This window comes from Pseudopodoces humilis, chromosome 13 (genome assembly GCF_049639895.1).
Source record: "Pseudopodoces humilis isolate 2021_Gansu_Grassland_sample_001 chromosome 13, ASM4963989v1, whole genome shotgun sequence".
NCBI classification, from domain to species: domain Eukaryota; kingdom Metazoa; phylum Chordata; class Aves; order Passeriformes; family Paridae; genus Pseudopodoces; species Pseudopodoces humilis.
The window spans coordinates 6,011,589-6,039,584 of record NC_142212.1 but is presented as its reverse complement, the minus strand read 5'-3'; the positions used below and the strand labels follow the sequence as shown (position 1 = coordinate 6,039,584).

The window sequence follows — 27,996 nt, the reverse complement described above, 5'->3', positions numbered from 1 at the left end:
CTGAAAAGCCTGCAGAAGAGCTGGAAGAAGTTATGGTCAAGGAAGGGTGTTTGTACCCAGCCTGCACTCCTCCCTGGTACAGGGCTGCAGCAGTTTTCTCCAAGATTTTCAAAAGCAGCAACAGAAAGTAACAGCCATCTGATGTATTGGGAAATTTTTCTTTGGAGCAAAACTCTTCCTGTCATCAGTGGAGGCACGCTTTCACTTTGGACTTAATACACAGATCCAAACTGTATCTGCACTCTGCTTATGGCCATCTCCAGCTCCTTCAGGGAAAGGGGGAAAAAAATATCTTCACAGCACTGGTGAAATGAATGCTGTTCCTGAGGAACTTCCTGAAATCAGTACTGGATGTTGGTGCTTTATACCAAAGATGAGGGTCAAATTAGACTTGCTGGAAAATGCAGTTGACAAAATGAATATAAGGTTTCGTTTTATTAATCAAAATTTCATGTGCATGACTGAACCACATCCCATTCCACAATGTTCAGTGCCCAGACATTCTGAAACTTTAATTTTGTGCACTTGCAGCCAAGAGGGAGCTACATGCATTTATGGTTGATCTTTAGTATCTCAGACTGAGCAAATAAGATGTGGAGGATGATTAGAATTAGTTTCCTCTGGGCAACTGCAACAGAAGGGCAGAAGTGTTACAAAACTGGCAGCCTGTGTGAAAGGCAGCATTTATACCCCAGACTGAAAACATGGATGTGTGTTAATTAAATAATGCTATGTTCTGACTGTTTAAATAGCTCTCTGTGAATTTTATGCCAGGCACCTTGAGAGATTCCTATCACTTATTTTTTCTCATAGTTCATACAGAAAATTTCTATCCTTGATTCTAACTTAATTGCGTAAAAGATGCTTTTTTCATGTTACTCATCTAATTTCCTCTATTAAACAGCTACATGGAAGACAGTCCTGAACCACATTAGCTTCCATATGAAATTAAGGCTTGCTGTTTATTTTCAATCCAGTTAATACAGGGACATCTGGGACTGACTGAATCTTACAACCTCCACTCAGCTGGTTCCCAATGCTTCACATATTTTTCAAGGTTCACTGTTCATGCTCATTATGGCTCAATTTTCAACACCACTGTTCTTATCACCTACAGGCACATCTCAAAAAAACACAGGACAATAGAAAAAGGATATTTTATCCACACACAAGCACACATGTACCAAGGACTTGAGAACATCTGGATCAGCAACAGCCAGAATTACTTGAAATAAAATTCTAACAGAAATCTTAATGGAACAGTCAAACCTGGTTAATCCAAAACACTTTGCAAACTATTTTTATTCAAATTAAAAAGACACAGGTAAACAAAGTGATGGTACATACATGTTATAAACCTGGTTAGCAGCTCAGCCTTCAGGAGTACAAGATCTAATGAAAAGCCAAGCATGGATAAACCAGGTACAAAAACATATGCTGAAAAAAAGTCACCAACATCAACGTTTTGAATTTTTACACAAACAGTAAATTTTCTCATGGAAGGGAAGGACTGAGGAAGAGAACAAATAATTATTAGTTGTCTCCAACTGGTTTATGAAAATACCTGTCCTAGTTTTATCTATTTTCCACTCTCACAGAAGCCAACCATTGCCCACACATCCTTTTATTTTAATATGAAAGTTTTGTTTACGCTAGTACAATGAACGGCAGTGAAAAACAGATGAGGGGCTCAAACACCCACAGAGAGAGAAAAAGACAGATAGACATGTCTTTTTTTTTTTTTTAAACCAGAGTGAGAAAAGTTTCTTTTGCTGGTTTTGAATTCTAGACTGTAGCCATTATATCCTAAATTTCACTGCAATCAACTGAAATGCCTCCAGTTTAGAGAGAAACGATTTTGAAATAAATAAGGCTTAAAATAATTGATCAGGGCCAGCCCAGTGGCTTAGTGGTAGTGCTCTGCACTGCCTTGATGAAGGAGGAGCCAGGTTTCGTTTGCACTTCCAATCTCTTGCTCCTGGGCCAGAAAGAGCAGTGAAAGGAGGGATTCGGCTGCTCAGCAGGAGAGAGCCAGTGCTGCACATCTGCTCATCACTGACCTTCAGATAAATTAAACATCTGAGTTATACAGGCTCCAAAGGGAGTCCCATCCAGTCCTCAAAAGAAAATAAATAAAACAATAATTTAATTAAAATTCATCCCAGGTTCTTTGGTGTAATTTTTGTTAATGCTGAGAAGTAGGAGAATCTGGTGGTGTATTAGTACAATCCATGATAGTTCCAAATGCTCAAAAACTAGGATTTTGCTGCCTGATTCACTTCAACATCCCATCTTTGTGGCTAAAAACTGCAAAACCTATGGTAACTTAAACACATTTTATAGGGGTGGTCTAAGACTATTCAATTTCTACTTTATTAAATAAAATTGGTAATTTACAAAGGCCAGTAAAGAATTTCTGTACCACGGGTGTGCTACTTGTAGAGCTCAAAACTGTCATTTCCCTCTGTGTTGTTTTTTTACATTTCCTTCATATCCACTTCACATCTGACCTAAACTGTCTTTAAGTGCCTATTTGTAATTACCAGGGGTATTTTGTACAATGACTGACTGGAGGATTTCAATAAGAGAGGGAGAGGAATTGGCCAGTAAAATTAAATCACAGTTTATACTTGCAAGTGTCACTTCCCTTATGAGTATTAATTACATCAGTAAAACAAACCCCAAGATATCCAGTATTTGAAGGAAAATATTTAATTTAACCTTCTGCCAAATATACTGAAATGAAAATGTTCTGTACTAACAGACTTTAGAACTCATTTCCACATGATGAACATCTCTAGCATAAATGAAGTGTATCAGTAAATCAGTTAATTTGGGCTGAGTTGCAGTGCCCACATTCCTGCTGACTTTTCCCAAATTCATAGAGCTTTCCCAGTTACTAAAAGCAATCCAAAGTATTAATTCTTTTTTCCAATATTAAATAAATGAAAGGATTTACCTTTAAACAAATAACTTTGTAGTCCAAAAGGTTGGTTAGTTATGAGGACAGGTAAATCTTTAGCAGAAGGCAGCCGTAACCTTGAAATTTGGCAAGAAGAGTCAATACCTACTTTACTTAGATAAAAAGCAAAAAAAACCAACAAAAAAAAAAAAAAGAAAAAAAACCAACCCAAACCCTTTGAAGGGCTTTGCAATGCAAGTATTCTATTTCTCCAATGTACTGGGTATGCTGACCTTACACATACCATCCCATACAGTAGTATTTTACTTTCAAGTTAATTTAAGCATCAAATTTCACTCAAATTTGCATTGCAGAACTTTCACTAAGGTTAATGAATACACTTAAAGAAAGCATACAAAAATGTCTTACAATGCCCAATCATGAACAGAGTATGTGTGAATTTAAAAAAACATCACATTACTTCACTAACAGAACAACTCCACTTTTCTCCCCTAACTTACCTTCCAAAACCTGGGCTGGTTCCAAGTTCTGTGAGCCTCTTCCAGCACAGACAGAATCTCTCAGGGAAGGAGCTTCCCTGTCCCACTGCTGGGGACATCGCAGAACCCCCAGCACAGGCCATGGCAGATGAAACACTTCCCCTCTAAGGGCCTGCCAGTACAGGGACTGTGGTACTGATTTAGGATCACAATGGCCTTGGCTACACAGTTAAATAACTGGACAGGACTGGACAACATGAGCAGTCAAGACATCCTTGTCCCGTCCAACCAGCACTTCCAGCGCTGCTGGAGCCCACCCAGCCACCTCAGTGTTGACTTGGAATGCCAGTTTTCCTTAATGCCAAAGCTTATCTTACCTTTAGCTTCTTTTAAGAGATCCTCCCTGTTCACACCCGAGCAGTTCTGCCCAAAGTGGCCAGCACACACAAGCACAGGTACACACATTCTTATAGGATGTAAACTATGACTAATTCACATTCCACTGTATCAATCTGTAAATACTTTGTTTTCCTTTTTTTTTTTATATAAAAACAATGGCATCAGATTCTCAGCAATAAAGTATAAGAAAGGTGAATCCTTGACTACACTCAACCAATTATGAAATTGCCTTTCAAACAAAGGAAACATATGCAAAAAATCTGTGTATTTGATAAAGTCAACTTAATATAACAAAAAGTGAAATATGCTTATTAAAAGTGTCCTTATATAAAAATGGTCTTGCAATGTACAGTAAAATGCAATACAAATTATTGTTGGTTATCTCTTCCCACCCAGTAACTAAACCAGCTATTGTCCCATGAACTCCTGGAGCAGGAGTGCTGCTGTGCCTACACGTTCTCCAGGTTGTAGGCCTGGCGGATGTTCAGGGTGTCACGCAGCATCAGGTCCCGCAGGCGCCACAGCGCGTCGGCCATGGTGGTGTGAGCCCCTTTGCTCTTCAACCAGTGCGAGGGCAGGCGGCTCTCCTGCTCCTTGGACAAGTGCACATCTCGTCTCCGTGCTGCAAAATCCAAGAAATGCTCCAGTTACCTACTGGTTTATTCTAGAAAAAGGTAAATGTAACACTACAATAGAAGATACTCTACTTTTGCCCTTAGTATTTAAACCCATACCACCGATTCTTAGGTTTATACAACACTGGTGGAGTTTGCCTGTGGATAACATATATATTCTCAGTCTGTTGATTTATCTTTAGGAATTAATTGCATGGATATATTTTAATAAGCAAACAGCAGTTTTATTTCACGTTTGCTATAAAAGCAAAAATAATGGGTTACAAGGAAGCCAAAGCCTTACCTGCAAGGGTCTGGTCCCACTTGCTGATACTGTTTGACTCAGCACTGAGCCCCTCGATGTATTTCAGGTAGGCTTCAGAATGGAGGAGCCTCTGTGTCTTTGGTGGAGGGGAGACGAACATGGGGGTGCTGGGCTGCTGCATGACGGGCTGGCTGGCAGGGCTCTGCCCTGGGTACGGCGGGGGCGCCTGCTGGCCCGGCGGGCCCAGGATCCCCATCTGAAATGCAAAGCCAGCCAGGGGTCACACCCCAGCCTCGGGGCATCCTCATGCAATGGAGTTTCAACTGAGATTATGTGCAAAAGCCTGAGAAAATTTCCCTGGAGATGCGCATTTTGGCTGGGAGATGCACCAAGAAAGGAAGTACAAACCAACCCTTCATACTCAACAGATATTGTTCATATTTCTGATCTATGTAAATATACTCTGGTTATCATCACCATATCTCTTCTCTCCTAGCCTTAATTACACCTTCTATCTCCTTTTCATTTCCTGTTTTCTCCAATTTGATCTGAAATACTGTGGTCTGTGAAGTGCAAGATTTAACTCTAAAACTTCTAATCCAAACTGACACAGATCCTTGGACAACTGGGTTATTTCCACAGAATCACTGTCAGGCAAAAATCTCAGGCAGGAAAATTCCCAGTCACACAGAAGAATTCCTACCACTGTGATTAACCAGCAGTACTGAGAACTCTTAGCACAGACATCCTGTTGTCTGGAATAACTCAACTCAACATCACAACATCAACACTTTACCACTTAACTTCTAGTACTCACAGAATCATAGAATGGTTTGGCTTGAAAGAGGCCTTAAAGCCCATCTCATTCCAACCCTATGCCATGTGCAGAGACAGATTCCATTAGACCAGGTCACTCCAAGCCCCATCCAACCTGGCCTTGAACAACTTCAGGGGTGGGGCAGCCACAGCTTCTCTGGGCAACCTGTGTCAGTGCCTCTGAATAAATAACTTCTTCCCAGCATCTAACCTGAACCTCTCCTCTTTTAGTTTAAAACATCCCCCCACCCCCATCCTACCACTATTTGCCTGTGCACAGCAACTCTCCCTCCCTTTCTCTACACCCTCAAGCCAAAACCACATTTCTCTTTATGATGCAAAAATGTAGTCAATAAAATTGGAAATTATCTGAACAGTTCATCTTCATTAATCGCTGAGAAGAAACATCATATCATCACAGTTACCCATGCTCACAAATTCTGAACTGCCAATGAACATCTGCTTCATCAGTTTGTGAAATATGAATATTCTGTTACCTATGCCTCAACTGATAAAATGGGCAGTGTCCTCTCCGTGTCACAAAGCACACAAAACCTAAATTATCAGCAGTTTCACAGTATGCTGAAATTACACAGTTTAGTAGAAAAGTGAGACAAAACACTGCCTTGTTTGTACTGAAGTTACCTCACTCAACAAACCTCCTGAGTGTAACAACAATGCCACCATCAAATACAGACATACTCTCTAAGTGTGAGATATCAATTGGCTCTAAACACATCAGAACATTTCATTTCTGTTCTCCCTGGGAAAGCCTACGTGCATCCTTACATGTCTAAGCTGGGATGTTGCTCAAATGCTGATTCTGAGCCTTAAAGCCTCATAAATAATGCAAAAATGACTCACCTGCTGTCCAAAAGGACTTGCTCCTGGTGCTGGAGTGCCTACCATAGGGGACACATTTTGGCCTATAACACCTATATTCCAAAATATAAAATAATTAGTCTTACTTCAGAGCAGTGACAAATACATCTTTGGTCTTCTATAGAAAGAATTAATACTTTGATATCACTGCTCACAGTTATTTTAAGTAGATGTACAACATTCAAATATTCCCCTTGCCCCCAGTAAAAAACTTCACAAGTTTTTGAATGAAAAAAAAAAAGCCAACATGACAACTACCAAACACTGATATGTGGCCTGTTGAATAATTTTAAATAGAGAAATGCAAAGTGAATAGGTTTGGCTTTTCAGGCTTTTTTTGTGTTACTTAGTGATTGCATGATTGCATCTTTTCATTTATAATATACACCTTTGGCTTGACAGGATCTTCCTGAAGTCTTTCCTTTAAGAAAGGAAATGCTGATCTGCTTTAGCAACACTTCACATTTCCTTGTGTTCAGTTTTGTAAAATGTTCACAGCAAGATGAAATTCAGGTCTTTCATAAATTCTGTTAGATGCCACTAATACAAAATGCAACTTGCAGGTTAAGCTTCAATGGCCTTAGAGAACAATGAATATTTAAAATCAATGTCAAAAAAATAAAAGCTGTTTTTCTCAAGCATATTGGGACTTCTCCCTACTGCACAGAATGCAGCACAACCATGTCAGTCTTACATACAAAAATGTACAGATCTAAATGAGAAACATGCAGTTCCTGACATTTTATACACAGATGCTCTGGTCTGAAAAAAATGAAAGTTATGTGTGCTGCTGCTTTCTTTCTGTTTGTGCCACTTATGTTCACTCCTTGGAAAAGCTGCAGACTAATTGTGCTCTTCCTGAAGATTTAATTTACATGAATTAAATACATGATTTCTGTATCAGTGATCAAAGGATGTGCTACTGGGTTTCACTCACTAAAGCATTATTCAAATGCATTTTCCATCTGATCACAGCTCCCATTTTAAATGCATCTGTACCAATAGTATGTCAGAAGTTGGGAAAAACATTGGTAACACAAGCTGTGGAATTATTTTTAGTCCAAAGGGAAAGGGTTTGGAGGAGGGCACCCTCCCCATCACAGCACCAGAGCACGGCTTCACCCTTAGCCTGCTGTGCCCAGTTCAGCACCACTTCACGTGGGGTCCTACACTCCCGGACATTGTTTCTTGACTAATCCACATCCCATCAGTTTTAAACACAAACATCCAGCCCACCGTGGCAGGAGCAGCCTTTCAGAGGGATGTGCTGTCCTGGATTCACCTCCCGCACGTTTGGCTGATGTGTGCTAATGTCACTGCACAGCTGCTGTCCTGCTCCCTCTAGGTGCCATCGCAGGGAATCGTGTGCTCCAGCCAAGCTGTGCGTGTAATGCTGATGGATTTCATAAACACCAGGCAAGCAAACAAAAACTCCCCAACTCAAGTAATTTATGTACAGATAAAATTCTTAAAACAGCTTCTGATAAAACCATTTGCAAGGGGATAGGGGGAGGCAGATGAGAAAATTTTGTCCACAGCTTGTTTACTGCTGAATAGAGGGATAGCACATCTTTTTCATGGGCACATGAATTATCAGAAGTAAAAAATGAGTCAAGCAGGGAACAGATCAAGAGGGCAGATAAATGTTTTTCCCCTTAATTGGGACATGTTAATGGCATTAACACTGGTAAAATGTTTCATTTAAGCCTCGCTTTTAATCGAAAGTGTGGTAAAAATACAGCAAATGCAATAGAAATGCTCTCAAAAATCAATTCAAAATTTGGCCACAGGAAATACTGAATTCACCTTGTCCCTACATATTTCCAGTCACTGTTCTATCAGCAAGCTTTAATCTGAACACTGTTTTACAGTAACACATCAGTACTCTTGTGGCCACGTAGTCTTACATGACCAGGCTCATTTCAGTGCAGTCTGACATTAACACACTGAAAAAGACTTTGATAAGGAACAAGAACAATGAATTTCATTTATAAGCCCACTTCAAATAAAAAAAAGGATGAGTGTAGAGATACTGTTCAAATAACATAAGGATATGAACAGGGTGATTTCAGCTTTTCACACCTCTGACAAACTCAAGCACAATTATCAAGGGTTTTTTGACTGGAGCAAAACTCCTGCTGGAGCAGCATGTTTCTCCAGTACCCTTTCCCTGAGGGCTTACTGGACATGCTGTTGTGCCAGTATTTTGCACACCCCTCATAATCAGCAGTGCTGCTGCTCACAATCCAAAGCCAGGACCAGAACAAGCTGCAGAGAACTCCTGTAACAATGGGTTAAACCAAGTACATGACAATGAAATAAAGAGGGAATGAGGATGAGGTTCTTACCGGGTGGTGGGATGCCTGGGATGCCTGGCATACCTGGCGGGAGTTGGTGGGGTGGGGGCACCCCTGGGTGAAGTGGCTGCATGCTGCCCATGCTAACAATGCCATCAACTGGGCCCTGCAAAGGTGGCAGCACCGGTGGATAGCCACTTATCATGCCTTGAAGGACACAACAAATTTCAAACATGCATCAATAACATGCAGTATGGTCTACACAGTATGCACAGACATGCACTATCCACACACACACGCACAAAAAAAAGCACCTTTAGTAGAGCAAGACAATACTACAATTAGTATCTTGCAAAATAAAAAAAATAAAAAGAGAACAAAAACTAAAAAAAAAGCTGTAAATATGAAACACTATACTTCTGATGAATTAGTATTTAGTGTGTTTATATGTTTCTCACGGGGCAATAAATGTTGAATACTCAGATATGTTAACACAAGGCATAAATTCAGCCACAGTTATATGTTACTAATGCAAGCAGTTTTAATACAGCTTAAAGCTCTGCCATCTGCACACAGATTACAAACACAACACTGACTGGCCAGCCCCACAGACAGCCCTGCTCTGTAGGCTAGTTCAGAGGCCACAAAAATAAAGCCCCAGACATTTTCCTGCAGTACACATGCAAAACTGATGCACAAAAGCCCTCCAACATTCACATACTTGAAACTAATGGCAGTGATGGATGATTTTTATTAAACCATCTCCAATATGAACTAAGACAGCAACGCAGATTTTAAACTTGGGTTTAAAGTGCTGGGCTTACGCTCATGTAGTAGTAACTTGTGCAGTAGCTTACACTCATGGCATTAGATTGAAGTGAAAGGGCTCAAAAGGAACACCTGTTCCTCACAGAATTTCACTGTCCATGTCTGCAAGGTGTCTTTAGAGGAAAATCAGTGACACTGCAAACACTGCATTGTGCTGTTGCTCAAAAATTTAGTTTTCTGCATGTGAAGGAAGAAAATTTCTCTGGCTTTGGCTCAGATTTTCTGCTATCCATGTAGTGAACCTACACAGTATAACTGCACTATGCTTGTTAGGCCCTGGAATGATTAACTTAAATGGATGCATTGCCAGGTAAGCAAGGAAAGGGGTTGGAAAGACAATGAAAAGATGACAGAGGACAGAAGCAGGTCTAGAGAGATGAGACAAGTTAGAAATGCAGATTTGTTGGGGCTTCTATAGTCTGCTCCAAGAAACCACCGAGTCTTTGCCACACTCCCTGTAATTCATAAAAGGAATTCAAAACAGAGACTTCTGCAATGAGACTGGCCAAAAACTTTCATCAGTTCTGACTGAGAACAAAGCTGTCACCAGCTTAGGGTCTAAACAGGAGAAGTAGCTCCAAAATAAAAGCTAAACCTGTCACTTCCTCAGGATGTTACAGAAGTGAGAAACCTCTCATCTCAAAAGCTTTACATGGAGAAAACACCAAGAAAGTAAAGAACTAATCTCCCTCAAGCCTTCATTTTCCACAGGGCACCTAGACTGACACATGAAATATGCTGTAGGTACCTATTTCAAATATTGGAAACCTTATCTGTACCTCTTTATTACAGGGAAATCCATACTTCAAATAGAAAAAGGAAAAGAAGAAACACAACAAAAGCCTCCTTGGCATAAAGAGCTTTCACACTGTAGCTACTGCCTGGTGCTTGCTGTGCACCCCGAGCTGCTGACACATCTTCAGTGCAGTTAATGCACTTCTGAAGCTTTAAAACAAACAAACAAACAAAAAACTCTCCAAAGAATCAAACCCATATTTATCAATCATGGAAGCTGTTCTACATTTCCAATTAAAATACCCAACAACTGGCTAATAAAGGTGCCATCCAATCTCCATGATAAATCAGTTCTTGTAGCTCATTCTGAGTAAGAGCAGCCATTTTCTTACCCCATGTACGAATTGCAAACTTTTATTTTAAACTAGCAAACATGGCCAAACTATTTCCAGCTCCCACAATTGTGATTTAGGATGTCTTTGAAATTACTTGTTCTCCTGTTCTTTATTATAACAACATAAGATTAAGTAAACTTTTGCAATACCTAAATGTAGAAGACATTAAAGTGCTACACACTAAGAGAAACACATCTCAGAAGGCTTCCAGATTTCCTGGCCCTGTGGGCCATAAAGATGTTCTGTGAAGGAGAATCTCTCTGAACTAGAGATAAGCAATCCAAGGATGCAGAAGGATGTAAAGGAGGTCCAAACAGAACAAGATACTTCCAAGTAGGACTTGTGAAAACCTAAAGATGAAAGACTGTGTTTTTCAAACGGGCCACAAAAGTAGAAAGGGTTTAAAAGGATCTGCTCCATCATCTATTTTAAGGAAGTATTTCCCAAAGCCAAAGTGAAGAGCCTTGAGTGTTGATCTGCTTGAATAAGACAATGGCCTGAAATAGAGGTTTGCTGTCACAGGAAATAAGGTAGCATGTGTAGTTGGCAGAATGCACATTTTTGGGGAAGTTTTAAGGAAGTGTTAACACCAAGTATTACTGCCCATCAACACCTGCCTCTAAAAATTGGAAAAGTGACTCAGTGCCAAAAAACCTAAGAACCAAACTGAGAAAACACAACCACAAGAGGATGGTATTTCTACATATTCTAGATTGATGTAAATTATTCACAAAAGAGATCAGCACTGGGAAACTCTTTTTCCCCTCCTTTTTCTTAATATATGCACAGAAAAGTGTACACACACACACACACAAACATACACCAACTGCAAACAGTTCAGAGGGAAATTACCACAAACAGAGTGAAAAAAAGCAAAAAAAAAAATGCAACTCAGTGTAAACAAATGCTTTGTAACCTGGAGATCATGTACCAACTAAGGAATGTGCTTTCAGTTAAACATCCATGCAGCCTATTTACTGAAAGGGGATTTAGAGATCGTGATGAAAAACGCTTCAGGCTGTCAGCTCGAAATAAGGCCACAGCCTGTGAGATGAGAAAGAAAAAGAAAAATGACAAAAGAATAAATGGAGTAATTGGAATGTCTTAAGGGAAAGCTAAAAAGACCCCGAAACTCAAACCAAAAGCCCTCCAAATACTGATTTTTATCTACTCGGCACTATTTTGACCTTGACTGAAGCAACTTAGTTCTTATTTTAATTAGAAACTGGGGAAGGAAAACAACCTATCAGGTCACACCTAATTAATTTTCTCACCCACGTATGGCTGATTTCCATACAAGAGTCTTCAGTGGACTACATTGTCTTCAGATCTGATCCTGAAAATACTTACTCCGAGCATACTCCCTATGAAATCAAGCCGGATTACAACTGGTAACGAGCTCAACACCCAGCAACAGGGACCTCGTGGAAGAGTTCTCCAAGCTCAGTTCTATTCTGAAAAATAACCTGATAAAACCAGCAATGTTGTCATTTTGTCTTTGTTTCTGCAATGGCTCTAGATCCTGGTCTGCTCTGCTTACCAGTGCCTAAGAAGCAATTCTACAAAGCTTTTGCTTGGATTTAAAATCTGGGTTAGACTCTGTTGGCTCTCACCTCCCTGACAATTAAACCCCCAACAATTTCCCTCCTGCTTAACCACTGCCACAGATGCTGCATGCACTAGAAGACTACTTAGCTGCTGCCCTCCTGCTACAGCAGGGCTAAAGGTGAACTCTGCAAGGCAGAGTGAATAAACACGACTGCACACTACCAGAACAGGAGCACTGCACGAGGAGGACCCTGCTTCCCTGCATTTTCCACAGGCTATTCTCCACTGGAGCAAGTAAGGCTGGACACCAGGCCACTGCTGCACTAGGCATGTTCATCATGAAGAAGGACTGAAGAGTTTGAGCTTTTGCTTCCAATGTGACCCAAGAGAGTGTTCAGAGTTATGAAGGGGGTTGATAAAGTGGATGAGGAAAAAATGGTCATAGCTCCTACGTTTTACCTGCAACGGGTGTCAACTGCTGATTGAGCATTCCCATTGGTGTTGGTGGCGGCACCACCCCCATAAGAGCCCCGACAGGAGTGCCTGCCCGGGGGGAGGAATTCTGCTGCTGTGCTGCTCGCTCTCTCTCCTGCTGCTCAGCAACTTTAGCTGCCCGCTCTGTAAAAGTATTTTAGATTTTCAGTTCTGTTTTGTAACCCAGAATTTCAAAATATTATCTGTTCATTAAAAAGGACTAGTCAGACACTGGCATAGTTTAGTCAAATATAAAGTAGAACAGATGAATCTTTTTTATACAGCATATGATTTGATTTCATGTGGCTGCAGCTAAGACTTTTAGAGTACCTTTCATGAAAAATATTCCACAAAGTTTTATCTCTTTCTAAAAAAAAAATAAAATTAAAATAAAGAATAAAATAAATTTTTTTTTAAAAATTAAAAGAACAAATTTGATGATAATAACACCAGTGTTACCAACATGAAGCAGCAGTCCAGCACTAGGCTTGGTCCGCAGTAGGACATGGCAAAACATTCCCTGTTTTGACACCACTGGCTCAGCCAAACCAGCTGCAGCCAAGGCCAGCAGCTCTTGGGTGAATCCTCTACCAGCTGCTGTGGGAATTGAAGTCCCACTGTCAGGTGTGCCCTAAAGAGTGCTGCAAAGAGCAGACAGCAGTGCCAGCTGGTGGCACGGCCATTTGTGGGCTCCCCATGTATTTTACTACTGATGCAGCTGAAAAGTGGTGGCAAAATCGGGGAGCATTTGTAAAGTTTCCCTAGTGCATATTGGTCCTTAGCTTTGGGAACATAACAAGCAGCAGTTTGATAAACCAAAAATTTTTCTCTGCTTCTTTCTGTCACTTCCCCATTTGGTCCCCTAGGAGTTATTTTTTTTTTTTCTGAAGATGTCTAACTCACATTGTGCTGCTCACTGGAGGCCATGTGTGTCCTTTGTACGATGAATCTGGTCATTATCTCAATCAAGTCTCTCACTGTGACTGCAAGAACAAAAGATCTACTGCAGGGTAATCTGACCAGAGGACAATTTTATATTAAGGGAAGGGCAAAGGGTCATGGGAAGAAGAAAGAAAAAAACCAAAAACCAAGCAAACAAAAAAGGAGAAATACTGAATGCCCACTCCAGGTGCTTCATGGGCATGCAAGCTCCTGCTGTGTTTACTCTGAACGTTGTGTCTGACTGGCACAATGAGGAACAAGGAAGAATAAATGGATGTAGGATACAGCTCCAGCAATTTTTAACAACAGTGAATGCAGGGCTATGAGCTCTCTTGCAGTTGGTGAAAGATGGAAACTGCCACTAAACCAGCAATCAGTCCTCTGTCAAACAAAGGCTAAGAAGTTCATCAAGGAAATCAAGTTATGCATCCTGCCAGTGTTACTCACTTCCTCTAGAACATGACTTTGAATGTCTACCACACTTTTGACTCCTCTAGAACCTGTTTATGCAGCTTCTAGCACTACTTTCATACACTCAAAGACCAGTTTCATTTCCAAAGACATTTCCTTCCTTCTTCCCACTTCTGCAATTTCAAGGAGTGATGACGACGCAGAGAAACTTCTACATTTAATATAGGCAACCCGGATGCAGTTGAGCACAAAATACACAAGATATTTAAAGGTAGATCCTGAAGTAGAAAAATGAGAAAATCCTCTCCAGAGCACAGCAAGCACTTCGGGAAAAGATGAAGCAGTTGTTCTGACTCTCACCTACTTTTGGCCAGCTAAAAAACAAAAAATGGTCAGACAAAAGCAAAAGAGACACTCTGATGAATGAGAAATTACTGTTAAGTGTTCAGCTTTATCAGACTTCAGAGTGCTGAGGTTTGAAGAAGGACCTGACATAGGACAATACTCAAGTTTTACCTAGCCCTTATCCATGCCCTGACTGCCACAGTAAGAAGTAACAAACGGACTAACACTGCCAAAGGGAACCAGAGGAGGTATCTGAAAGTTCAGCCTAAAGCATTCACCCTAATACTAATAAACCCAAATCACATAGGCCAGGACTCGAGATCATTTGAACATTTTCAGCACATCTCAAGAGACAGGAAAGAGACCTGCTCTGAACAGTTTTTCCTTACAACAGGCCTTTCCCTCAATCCCTTTTACTTTATTTAGCCATGCAGGCACTTCCAACACCGCCTCTTCTTTACTCAACTATTGGTAAAAAACCAACTAAAACCATGCACATAAACCAAACAAAATTTTCAGTGGGTCAAAATGGATCTAAAATGTAAACCACTTTTCATCAGAAAATGAAGGGCCCTTTTTAACTGAGGTGTCAAACCATGCCCGCTCCCTGGTTCACATCCACACCAGGGAACACATGAATTTCGACTCTTCACAAGGGAAGGAGTGAAGTTTCTCTCCTTTCACACACCGTAAGCAAACACAGTTTGGACACTTTGTTACCCCATCCCAACCCCTCAAAACTAAGTAAAAGTAAGTCTAGTTCGAGACAGACACCAAGCCAGGGAAACTGAAGCTCAAACCCCAAAAGCTTTGGAAAATTTTAATTGAGAAGGAAGATTAAAATGGAAGCACACAGACAATCATTAACATGGTGGACAAACAGAGCCTTCCTGCAGAAGTACAGGACTTTAAGCTGCTCTAAGCGAGGAAGCAGTGACATGCCAGCCATCCTCCTGCTGAAGGATGAGGCTGTAAGGAGGGATCTGCCAATAAAAAGATCATACATGCACCTAGAAGGGTGTAAAAGGAAACAACTACAGAACAACGTAAGGCCCCAGCATTCTCAGAAAGAAAGTCAGTTACCGTTTCCCTTCGCAGCATTTGCAAAGCAAATTTGCACAGAGCAGAGGGTGCTGTTACCCTCCAGAGCTGCAAAGAGATGCTACTGAAAATTCAGAAAGGACTGTGGTGGTTTGAGAGTGGACAGTGACAGCATGCAAGCTTTCAGCCTCAAGATCAAAGCTGCCTTTAAGTTATGGGTGTGCAGAAAAACCTATCAAATCTCATTTTCAGAGTTATAACTTAATTGGGCCATAACTTTCCAAGGTGTTGAAATGTTCCTATCCAAAGGAGCATTTTCTTTAAATAATGTTGCATCAATACAGTAGTTAATAGTGTTAACATGCTATTAACTAGAGAAGTAACTATGGATGTTAAATCCATGTATTTGGCTTGGGTAAAGGCTGGCTGTTAAAGATCAGCTGTATTTTATTTTAATCAAATGAAAGTTAAAACACAGTGACTATCAGAAGGGAGGGAAGGAATGGAAGGAAAGGAAAGGAGGGAGGGAAGAAAAGGAGGGAGGCAAAGAAAGGAAAGGAGGGAAGGAATTGAGGAAAAGGGAATAAAGGGACAAGAGATAAGTCTAAAGTATCTCATGATTATGAAATATTCCTAGGCTTACTTCAGGATATGAAATTTCTTGACAAAATCAGTTAGAAGAGTTGATAAATACTGTACTGAACAATAGGACATATTTACAATATGTACAGTACAAAGCCTCTTAAGACTAAGTACTTTTAATAATGAACTTTTCCCCACCACTCTGTAAGTCTTTCTTACCTGCTGCTACAGCTCTCAAGAGCTTCTTGTCCAAAATAACCCTCAGACCTTAAGGAAACATTGACAAAATATCTTTCCAACTAAGTTCTAGCCCAGAAGCTCCATACCCCTTTACTTCTAATTAGTGCCCATTTTCTTGGTCTTTGTTAATTTGGTTATTTGTGGCAAAGACATTTAAATTATCAGTTGTGCTCTACATAACTGAAATAGGCTCTTTGCTCCTCTTCAGTCATCTCAATATGAACTTCTTTTTAAGGTACGCCAGAACACAAATATAAATATTTTCTCTTATTAAACCTGTCATCTGAACAACAGAAAGTGCTGAGAAAGAAAAAAGGCAGAAAAGAGTTCAGCATCTCAGTTTTTACTTACCTTCATATTCTGCTTTCTTTGTTGCTTCCAAGTTTCTCCATTCAGTTCCTACAAGTCTGCTGAGCTCTCCAAAGGAGTAGTCTGGGTGCTGAGCTTTAATCACAGCTCTCATCTCGCTGCTAAACAAGATGTACCCACTCATGTTGATCTTCCTTTTTGATCCCTCCTTCTTGGTGCTGCCCTTAACAGACTTGGGAGTGGACTGTGAGAAAAAGCAGTTATGACCACAAGCGCACAAAAGAGAACAAAAGGAATTGTGTCATGTCACAGATTTTGTCCACTGAGCTGCACAGAGACGTTGCCAACACAAGTTAAGTAAAATATTTTATTTGCCATCGCACATTTTAGGAAAATGCTTCTCCACCTCCTCCTGCAAAATTGGCCTTTGCAATCCCTACTCTCCCTCATTCTACCTTCTAAATGTTATTTTGCCTGCCAGACCTTCCTTTCTCTCCAGTGTTCACTTCTCATTAAGTAAATAGCCATTTCTCCCTGAAAAACCAAGGCCCAGTTTTGCTGATCACTGTTTACCTGCACCACAGAGTCACATCATGTTTTTATGTTGTTGAGTAACAAAAATTCTGCTCCTTTGCTTTTCCTACTATGGATATCCCTGGGGAGAGCTCTGTGATGTTTTCAGCCACCAAAAAACTAACCTATTCTGACACCTCTATACTGAGACCGCAGCTGGAGCCCATTTTTGAAAGCACTTCCATTTATATTTGTCATGTAATTCATCCATACTTTGACCAATAAGACCCATAAATGTATTATCACATCAAAATCCTCTGAAGGCCTTTCTCATACCCCAAACGTTACGAATCTGTCACATCTTGAAAAGTGCCATTGTTTCCAAGTACCAGGTAGAGGCAACAAAGGAAACAGAATATATTCAACTTCCTCTCCTGAAATTCTGACCATGTTACTGACTCCATCTAACTTGCTTCTTTGCTTCTTTGTCCCTACAGTTCAACACTCTTCTCTCAGCTAAAAACAAAGTTTTAGTAATACCAAGATGCTTAAAGAGTCTTGCTTATCAATTTAAGATGAGCTGGGGCCCATTTAAATGGGATTCTAAACTTCACTGTACTAACTTGCAATCTACCCTTGAAATTTTTATTATGAGCCTAAAGACAACTTGTCTGGAGGAAGTGAAGCAAACCCCACACAGGGTTTGGGATGATACACAAGGCAGATACAATTCCATCCTGGCTTCTTGGGCAAGACCACACTGGCAGATTAAGAGTTCTCAAACCAAAAAGAGGGAAATCTAATTATATATTTGGCCTCTGATACATTTGCAAATAGAGCTACAAGTTTACCACCTGTTTTAGCCTACATAGTTCTTGCAACAGTTTTGGGAACAGTAATTTAATGTAAACCCCCCCCACCCCCCCATCATTTCGAAGGGCAAACAGGACTTGCAGAAATCATAAGAATTCCAAATTTGTTTCTTCCATTCTCTGTTCTTTTCCGTCTCCCATACACACATTTTTAAATGAACAGTCTTTTCCACTGGAGCCAGATAACAGCATATTCACATTAAGACTTGCTAAAAGAAGAAATCAACCAGGATCCCCTTTTATTCCTTTTCTCAGCCATGTTGCTAAAGCAAAGAATAAAGCTGCACACCTCTTTTTTAAGTACTTTGACTCATAGCAAACTGCAGCAGGAAAGCATCACGCACCTATCTGCCAAGCCCCACAATACCACATATTCACTTGCCTTGTCTCTGCTCCTATACTTAGGTGTTGTAAGAGTGTCTTTGTTGGCAGAAGAAAAAAGAGTTTAAAAGTTTTAGGGTTTAATAGTTGTTAGATAAAATTCCACTTCTACTGGAATACTCTTCAAGAATTTTCAAGCTGCTTATAAAATTCAGCATGTTAAACAAGAGCAGCAGTGAGCAACCTTGCAAGGGAAAATACATTTGATTGTGCCCACATGGCAAAAGATCACACTCAAACCAGGCAAAAGCTTTCAATTTCAGCAACTCTTTCACAACATCCAAAGACATTTCTACCCTGGGGTCATATCCTTTCAATGTAATGCAGAAGAAATCAACATTGCTGGTCATAAAAGTGTCTGAAACTCCCTCCTGTTCCCAGCAGATCATTCCCATGGCCTCTTTAAGACTGGCATTAGCTTGGGAGTGTGGCAACACAGATAAAGGGTTTAATCCAGTTGCAAACAAACTTTTTTGGTTAGTTGAATTTCCAGGTAAGGCAGTTCCTCGCTCTGCTTCCACATTCAGTTATACAAATTCCAGGGCTGTATAAAGAAGTTTTCTATCTGAATTACATATAAAGGCCTGATACTTCTGAACAAGTGTCACAGAAAACCTCATTATTAGAAACAACACTAATACATAAAAATGTACCCTGGGTTTTCCTCAGCTGAATGATTTCCTTTAAAAATATTTTAATGGAATGAAACAGTATCACCTGGATATCATACTGGACATGGCAAAATTGTTTTGTGTCATTTACTCCATATACTTGTAAATTTCAGTATAAATCCTTTGTTTGTATATGATAAAATGTGACTTTCTTCATTTGGATTGCAAAAAGAATGTGGAATATAAAGGTTCAAGGGTTCCTGAAGGAAAATCCTTACCTGTGGTGGAGTATAAGGCATTATATCCAAATCACTGGCTAAGGGGGCCTGAAGCTGAGGCATAGAAGGTGCTTCAGTCATATCACCTTCCTCTTCTCCCATCTCTTCCATGTCCTCATCACCTCCTTCCAACTCAGCAAATTTTGCTTCCAGCTGCTGAATCTTCTTTTCCAGTAGAGGAGATGGCTCTTTTTGAGGAACTATGGGTTTTCTGGAAGGTGGAGGAGGAAGACAAAAAGGAGCTGAGAACAGACTCATACCTTACAGGAGAATGAACTTGTTTTTGAAGAGAAAATCAACTTTTCTTAATTTCTGACTGAACAATATAGAAACGATGGTGACTTAAGATGGTGACTTAAGACTACGCTTCCTTTCAGACCCCTGAGCAGAACTAATTTTGTGTCTATGCCCAATGCTTCATTTCAGTCACTTGTTAGAAGGATTTTTTATGAGTTAGAAGGGGATTTTAATACAAGTACATAATTTCTACAATAGAAGGCAGTTAACAACACAGCTTCCTTAGATTTCACATTTTACTTGTTAGAACTTAATATTTTTGTTTTATTAATATGAATATTCACCAAAAGATTTTCCTTACTCATAATGAGGACTTAAGTATTTTCACAATATCCAAGAGAATGTACCAATCTGATAAAGTAACAACTTGAAGTCAGAGGAAGAAAAAGAAAACATCCATTGGTATGAAGACCATAAAAAGACTGATGTCATCTGGATTTCTTTCCAAGAGTGTGGTTCTTTGAAATTACACCTCTGACTTGTGTGGGTGTCCTGGGTCAGGCTGGGATGGGGTTAATTCCCTGCACAGCAGCCGAGAGGTGCCATGTTTTGGATCTGTGAGACAATGGTGTGGATAACACATCCTGCTGTAATTAGTGCTGAACAGCTCAGCATCAAGGCCTTTCCTTTTCCCCACTCTGTGCCCCAGCAGGCTGGGGCTGGGCAGGGATTTGGGAGGGGAGACAATCAGGACAGCTAAGCCAAACCAACCAAGGGGGTATTCCATACTCTGACACCGTGCTCAGCAATAAAATATGGGGAGAAGGAAAGGACAGGCTACATTCAGGGTTATGGCATTTGTCTTTCCCAGTAACCATTCCATGTGCCAAGGCCCTGCTTTCCAGGAAACAGCCAAACATCTGCCCGCTGATCTTGCTCTGTTTGTGCATGTAGCTTTGCTTTAATTTCCCAACTGTTTTTAACTCAAGCCAGGAGTTTTTCTTCCTTCTGCCCTTCAGATTCTCTCCCCTATTCCACTGTGGGGCAGTGACCAAAAGGCTGCGTGGGGGCTTAGCTGCCAGTCCACTGCAATCCAGAAGAATGCTCAGGTGACCCCCTCGTTCCCCTTACATTTTTACCTAAAATAGTATATTTCATCATCTACAACTTTTGCAGACAGTGAAAACCTCTTCAACCCCTTGAATTTCTTCATTTGTTTGTCACTTTCGTTGTAGCGGCTCTCGCAAAGAAAAACATCGTTTTCGGAGATTTCTGTTGGTCTGCAGGAGAGGAAGTCTTTGAATGACAGAACGACACACTTTCCTGCAGAAATGAAAGAGCTGGGTAAGAAGGCAGCCACACTTGCAGACTTTTTTTTAAAAGTGTGGAAAGTCCATTTTTTTTTGCCTGTCTCGTAAGTGTGGAAGATTCCTGGAATTTGGCGCAACTACGGAAAATACATCAGTTGATATTCCAACCAAATAATGTCACTCACAAAAAACCCACAGCAACTTAATGCAGCTTTCGGATTTTTTTTTAAGAACTAGAGAACACACGAAGTCACAAGCCCCCTTGATCACTGTCAGTTACTGCATTTATCACAGCATCCTAAATTCAAAACAAAGTACAGCCATCATCTTCTGCAACAAATCAAACTTCAACCTCCTACTCCTCCTTTCAACTTTCCAGGTAATATGTATTGGAGTAATTACATTAATTTTCAAGAAAAATGGAGTTTTCTGTTCTCTGGCTGTAAACAATGTTCACTTTCATATCATACATTGTAAGAAAGCTTCCTTATAGTGAATCCTCACAACAGGTCCCACAGGCAGGAATGGATATTAGAAACTCACTGAATAGTATCTCCTCCCTCCCTCAGTGAAAAAGACATACTTGGAATCAAACCTACACATAGCCTTCAATCACTTCAGATTGTGTAGGAAAAGAAGTAGTCCATCAGATTAAAGTTGTTAATAATTACCCAAAATGCAAGTCATGGGACAGGTCTCCTCCAAGTTACTCAAAAACACCTCCTTCTTGTAGAACATTTTAGTTGGCTCATGCTCAGTTTCTTCAGGATGTATAAAGATTGGACCAAAGAAATATGCGGCTCCATCTCGCACCCACATCTTCTCAATTCTGCAGAGAAACCAAACCAGCAACATAAATGAAAGTCCATTTCTCCCAAATGAGGCAGTAGGATGTTCAGGAAAACAGTGGAAAACAAATACAGAACAGCCAATTCTAACTGTACAACTGGACCAGGTTTTTATTAGGCAGCTAAAATTCCACCTCAATCTATCAAGACCTTGTAACAATTACTCACATTTTTTCCCATCCTCTTTTATACCTTTTTGCAACCAGCCCCTCTTTTATCCAAGTTATTTTTACAGCTGTAAACTGCAAACAGAGAAGCTGCCCCTACCTTCCTACTCGAGGCCGCACCAGGCCGTGTGATTTTATGAAGACACAGTCTCCAACCTTCAGCCACATGTCATTGTAGCAGAGCTGTTCAAAGTAATGGCAACCAGGTTCCCCATTGGACATTTCTACTGGAACATCTTCTTTGTCCTGCAGAAGAAGAAGCATTTAGAAACTTGAGGAAGGAGGAAAACCAAGCACAGAAATAAAGAGATTCCAGCAAAAGGCCTTGCTCAACATTTATGTTAATAACAGGTAAGCACCAAGCAGAGATGTGTGTACAGAAGTTTCCTGAATTAAAACTGCGAAGCCAAAGATACCCTCCATGTCTGTCACAAGCTTTCCTATTTCACAAAGCTCTAACTTTGCCAGATTAATAATTTACAGGTCCTTTTTTGTTCTAGTGCTTCAAAGTAAACTGGCCAAGCCAAGCCATGTCAACTTTGACGGTTTAAAGCCCAGTAATGTGCTTTGGGAGCAAGAACTGGATATATGGCCAAGCTAACAGACACAAAAATATAATGATTCAACTCTCTTATACAAAAATAGGAATTCCATGTATTGCTTACAAATTCATACCATCTGCCCTATTTAATTTCTTACTTTTTAGTAAAAACTGCAATTGTGCCTCATTTCATCTTTCAGCCTGGGTTACCAGAAAGCCAAGGAAACACAGGCTGTCTCACCAAGGCATAGAAGGACAAGATCCTAAGAGTTTTCATTCTCCCAGTAGAATTAATTCCATCTTTTGTCATGATGTGAATAAATACACTAATACACACCAGGTGTCTGACAAAAGCTGACAATGGGTGTGTTGGGGATGTGTTCTCAGGTTCTGTGTAGAAAATACAAAGTGGATTTTTATAGGTTTTTTTAGTGATTTATGATATTTTTTGAGTCTCTTATTTTTCAAGGCTCTTAATTTATTGTGGACAAAACTAATTAAATTTAACTGATTTTAATGCATTTACCTAAATTTATTTGTTTTCTTACTCTAGGTACAATAAATGAACCATTTTATCCACTATGTTGGACAGAAATATTCTTTAGCATTTTGACAATAAACTAGTTATAAACCACAAACAGGTCACAAACAATAAAATATTTTGTATTACTTACTGCTGCCTAGCTACCAACTGCTTTACTGAAATGCTACACAACAAAGCATTTCAGCACTGCCATGAACTAAAATTAGACTTTTAATTCTACTGGTTCTTTAGGCTTAGGGCAGGCTTTACAGTAAAAGTCCAATTTTCTGAAGTGGTAAAAAATCCAACCAACTCCATCACATGATCACAAGAAAAAGGCGTGTAACGAATATTTACACAGTTTATTATTTTCTCTTACGCCTAGTTATATTTTGTGTTAATTTACAAATGTCTGTAATATAATTTATAACAGAAATATTATATCAATTTATATTTTATTATTGCATCTGGATGTGGTGAACCCCAAGCCACAAGGGCTGATATTTTGTCATTCTCTGTCAAATATAATCAACGTTCCCCTTGCATACCTTTTCAAGATGAAGGATACTTTCTCCCACCTTACTGTCCTCCAGTGTTTCACTGTGTTTCTCCTCATCTGCTTTGTCTGTATTGGCAAACACAGAAGCAACTCTGACCACAGGCAGGGGCACATCTCGTGGGACAAATCTGACAGAGCTCACAGGCATAGTCCACAGTTTAATCTTTTTAAAAGACTTTGTCTTCGCAGAATAGCGCGACTCGCACACATAAACGTCCTCATCTCTGAAGTTTTCAGGGCACAATTTAAAATATTCCTGCAGATTGAAGGAAAAATATTAAATATTTCAGCAACACCCACACCCCACAGACACAGTGAACTCCCTCTCATGGCTTCAGTTTTTTCACTGCTTCTGTCAGAAGCCTCTTTGCTGAGTTCTCTTCCAGTTTGACGTCCAAGTTTTACTAAGAATAACAACAAACAAGAAATCCCACCCTTGGAGAAGGGGTTAATTCAGTACAGGTTGGCATGTGAGAAGAGTTAGGTTTTATTAATTTACCAATCCAGTGCATTAAAAAATACAAGATCTGCAGCCTGAAATCACAAGATTTCTGTGCTTTGACTTGGAAAAAGGACACATTCACCAAGCCAGGGGTGAACCATAAGCACAAATCAACCAGCACAGGGAAACTCCATCACCTGGGTGAACCACTTATGACAGGAAGCAAAGGAAGATCCAAACAGCCCACAGAAGCAAGTCCTATTTTATTTAGGTATTAGTGGAATGTCTCTATGTTGGAGTGCCTACAGCTCTACAGGAAATCACAGAAAGCATTACTTGTTTTATAAATTAATCTGAATAGACTCTCACCTTGACAAACATGACCACACATTTGCCTAAAATTTTACTAACAGGAACTTTATTGTAATAATCACTTTTAAAAACTTCTTTCTCCAGGAATTTTCGTGTTGCAAGGTGAAAAGTTTCATTTGGTCGATAAAACCAGCAGCCATAGAGCCATTTCTCTCCTTCAAAATAAAAAACAACAAAAAAAAAGAGAAGGGAGACAGAAAGGAAAAAAAAACGTAAGATGATATTCTCTAGCACATGAGTCAAGTAAGAACAATTAGCAATTGACTGATTAATCAAATAGCCATGTAGTCATTTATACTAAGAGCAACCTCCTCTTAAACAGGGAAATATTCAACTTTTCAGAAAAGGAAAACAAGGTTTTTTAAAAAGCCGGCTAATTGTTATTTCTCCAGTAAAACCTGTCTCAGAAAAATAAAGAAGAAATTCATTCTTATTTATAGATTTTGACTTTCAGGCCTTGAAGTCCACACAATAATCACCTGATTATTTAAAGAATCTCAAGTAATTATTTTTAAGTTTTTTAAGAAATATTTCTTTCATTTTATGCTGTGATAAATTACATGATGACAACTCAAATCAATAAAAATGATTCATAAAGAAGTTTCAAATATGTACTATTTTTCTGGATCAAAGGAAACCTGTGCCCATCTTTGGTTCAGATTTCTCAGCACAGAAAAACAGCATTCTTGTTCACCTAAATTACAAGGAGTCCATCCCACTCAGAATCCCATTTCTGAGAGGCTTACAATTCGAGGGTAGGCAGGTATGAACACCAAAAAAAGCCCATGCTGTCCCAAGAATTTTCTATTTTTAATATCCTTTAGAAAAAAGCAACTCAGAAACAAAAAAAACAAGCACTTCACTGATCCAAGCAGTTCTGCAAATAAAGTAAGTAACATCTACACAAGAAAAAAAAAGAAATTAGAAGCTTAAAATAATAATAACAAGTTTCACCCTAGTGTTTTCCTGCAGTGAGGACATCCTTACCAGCTGAATCTTCCCACAGCCTCTCAATGCAGACGATGTGAGGCTGCAAGTTGGCCTCTGCAGGCTCCACATACACATAATCCCCCACATGGTACATGCTGTTCTTGAAGCTGCAGTCCTGGCTGTAGGTCCGATGTAAATTTGACAGCCCAGCTGATCCAGAGGAATCTTCACTCTTTTCAGCTTCTTATTTCAAGAAAGGAAAAAACAGATGTTAGTAATGTCACATTTCCATATTAGCCAAGATTCTTGATGTCAGTGCCTCACTTTGAGCCTGGAGTAACCAGGCTTTACTGCTGCTGACATCCATGAGGGAAGATGAACCATGTAAGTAAGATGATTCAAGTTCTGCTCCTGTCTGTGTAAAGGTGTAACTGGAGAGCTTATTTATTACTTTACACATGGTGCACAATGGAGCATGGACAGAAACAGCCAGGAACTGTGAAATAAAGGACCTTCAGGATACACTTCATGCCCTACAAAGTAGTGCAAGCCCACTCCTCTTCACATCCACAGTAGCCAAAACACAAAAGGCTTATCAAACCTCAGTTCTTTAGCAGTGTCAAAAGCATGATCATAGATAACACTGTCAGTATTTGTCAAAAAGAAAATGACTAAAAGGTCATTGGAAATATTAATTAAGTTTATTATCAGCAGAAGCTTAAGTAAAAAGTTACTGTTTTCTTTTTTAATATCCTTGAAATAAATACTGGTACCCCGAGATATTCTGATTAAAGAGCTCACATAGGGTTAATATCTACCTACGTCTCTTTCTTAAAAGTCCTCTGGCCTGGCTGATAAGGATCAAAATAAAATAAATCTCTCATAACTTGAAAATAAAAGACTGAGGGACAAGCAGATTATTAAGGTCCTTTCAGCAGGCAAAGCTGAACAACACATCATATGTATGGGTACATTTTTCATTTAGTACATTCAAAATTAATGGAACAAAAGTAGCTACCTCTCTTCTCCTCCTCCCTTTTGAGCTTATCCTCCTCTATTTCTTTGGGCAGCTTTTCCTTCTTTTCCTTTTCTACATCGTTGTGAAGATGCTTGGTGGTGTAGCTGAGAGCAGGTGACAGCAGAATCTCTCCATTTTTACACAGTTCATCTCGAATTTTAATGAAGAACTGCTGAAGTTCTACTGCATCCTCATAGATCTCTGAATCAGTCCTGTACAAAAACATGAACAACAGGGTAAGAACACAGTTTCTGCAGAGTCAAACAGGAGCCTAAACACACCCATCAATCACCACTCTTTGTGATCCATCAAAAGCTTCACTTTGCCAATAGATTTCTGTGCTTACTCATAAGCAGCAGCAGAGATTAACTTGAGTTCATGAAGTATTAAGTGATGCTTCACCTGTTAGTCCACTGTAATCTGCATTACAGCCCACCCAAAACAGGATTTTTGTATACACCAGTCCTGAAATGCCAGGAAATTGAAGGTAACTAGTTGTGATAAGGCTACCTGTCACTGGACCTCTACAATCTTAGTTTCTGAAAACCTGAGTAACAACAGTACTATTTAAAAACGGACTTATTTTAATTATCTATAATCCTCTTAGTAGATGTTTTAAGATTTTTTTTTTACCTCCTGCCCTTCACAGTCAACCTCTCATCTGCACATTCCCAGAAAGGCTACTGAATTCAAGCAAAACTCTACAAGAAGTTGCAAGTGTTCATAGTTTTTGCACGGTGTTACCATAACTCACCCAAGTGTGATTGCTCCAAAAGAGTAATTCACTATTTGAGCAGTTAGTGAACAGCTCTCTTCATTTTTTCAATTTGAAAGTTAGCAGGAACCTGTTTGTCATAAGGTGTACCTTTGGAAGATTGTCAAAATTATCTCTCTGCAGAAAACTAACTTCTTCCTTGTTTTCAAAAGAAAGCAAACATTCCACTGAAGACCTGATAGAGCTTTTGAGATTTAGTTTTCCAAACACCCATATCACAGAAAGCAAACACCTTAAAAAAACTTTAGCCTTTGTCTAACATTAAATGCAAAATTCATTATAAAGTATACCTGAAAAATAAGTGTTTGCTCACCTGTTCATTCTCCGTGCCCTCTCCAGTACCTCAAACATGTTCTCCTGGAACAAGTCCAATCTTCTATAGCGATTATTTTCAACATTTTTTCGGATAATATCAAAAGTCAGAGGAGGTTTATTTGGGAAGTTGGGATCAACAGCAGGAATCTCAGCTAAGGAGTCGCTGTAGCATCTTCCCTCATCATCCTGGTGGCTCATAACAGATACAAAGAGGTTATGGATGAGTTCCTGAATCAGCAAAGTGACATTGGGCACATGAGAATCCTCATCTCCTTCTATTTCTCTCCGTGTTTCAAGCAAAACTTTGTGGAGGACCAGGGCATCTTTATAAATCAAAGACTCTGGTTCATTGTATGTGCAAGCGTTATTGAACATCATGACAAAGTCCTCCACCATGGAGTCTATGTCCTGATATTTATTTGCCATCATGTGGCTCCTGATCTTTTCCATGTCCACAGGCTTTTTGATGGTGACGTAGTAGTCAGGGAGCTCGGAGCGGGACGGCAGCCGCAGGAAGATCGCGCTCAGCCGCCGCCCGCGCTTGTCCGTGTAGTTCTTCACAGCCTCATACACCTCATTCAGCTTCTGCTGCATTGGAGTCATGTACTTGGACTTCTTGGGAGAAATGCCACTTTTCCTACCTAACACGACAAAAAACAAAAAAGAAGTTAAAATGACAAAGCCAAGAACTTGCACATTTCTTTGTCCATCTCCAGTTTCCATCGGAGAATTGTTCATGGAAGAACCACTTCATGGTATGAGCAGAAGCCTTACAACAT

General features: G+C 39.8%; 1 protein-coding gene across 17 annotated transcripts in view; it reads right to left on the bottom strand.

The window, feature by feature from the left end:
• Positions 1–779: 779 nt before the first annotated feature.
• PBRM1 (polybromo 1) overlaps positions 780–27,996 on the bottom strand; it is a 56,518-nt gene continuing 29,301 nt past the window's right edge. For 8 of the 17 annotated variants that reach the window (XM_014251647.2, XM_088061950.1, XM_014251648.2 and 5 more), the window contains 14 exons: positions 27,216–27,858; positions 26,128–26,339; positions 25,167–25,352; positions 24,177–24,334; positions 23,355–23,621; positions 21,843–21,988; positions 21,399–21,556; positions 20,557–20,740; positions 19,181–19,391; positions 16,568–16,769; positions 8,727–8,882; positions 6,361–6,431; positions 4,720–4,936; positions 781–4,423 (listed from right to left, as the gene is read on the bottom strand). In XM_014251647.2, the coding sequence (XP_014107122.1) occupies positions 4,251–4,423; positions 4,720–4,936; positions 6,361–6,431; positions 8,727–8,882; positions 16,568–16,769; positions 19,181–19,391; positions 20,557–20,740; positions 21,399–21,556; positions 21,843–21,988; positions 23,355–23,621; positions 24,177–24,334; positions 25,167–25,352; positions 26,128–26,339; positions 27,216–27,858 (2,984 nt within the window). In that variant the 3' untranslated portion in view covers positions 781–4,250. Of the gene's footprint in view, positions 4,424–4,719; positions 4,937–6,360; positions 6,432–8,726; positions 8,883–12,640; positions 12,800–16,567; positions 16,770–19,180; positions 19,392–20,556; positions 20,741–21,398; positions 21,557–21,842; positions 21,989–23,354; positions 23,622–24,176; positions 24,335–25,166; positions 25,353–26,127; positions 26,340–27,215; positions 27,859–27,996 lie in introns of all 17 variants that reach the window. The other 9 variants (XM_088061952.1, XM_088061953.1, XM_088061956.1 and 6 more) reach the window with 6 other exon arrangements.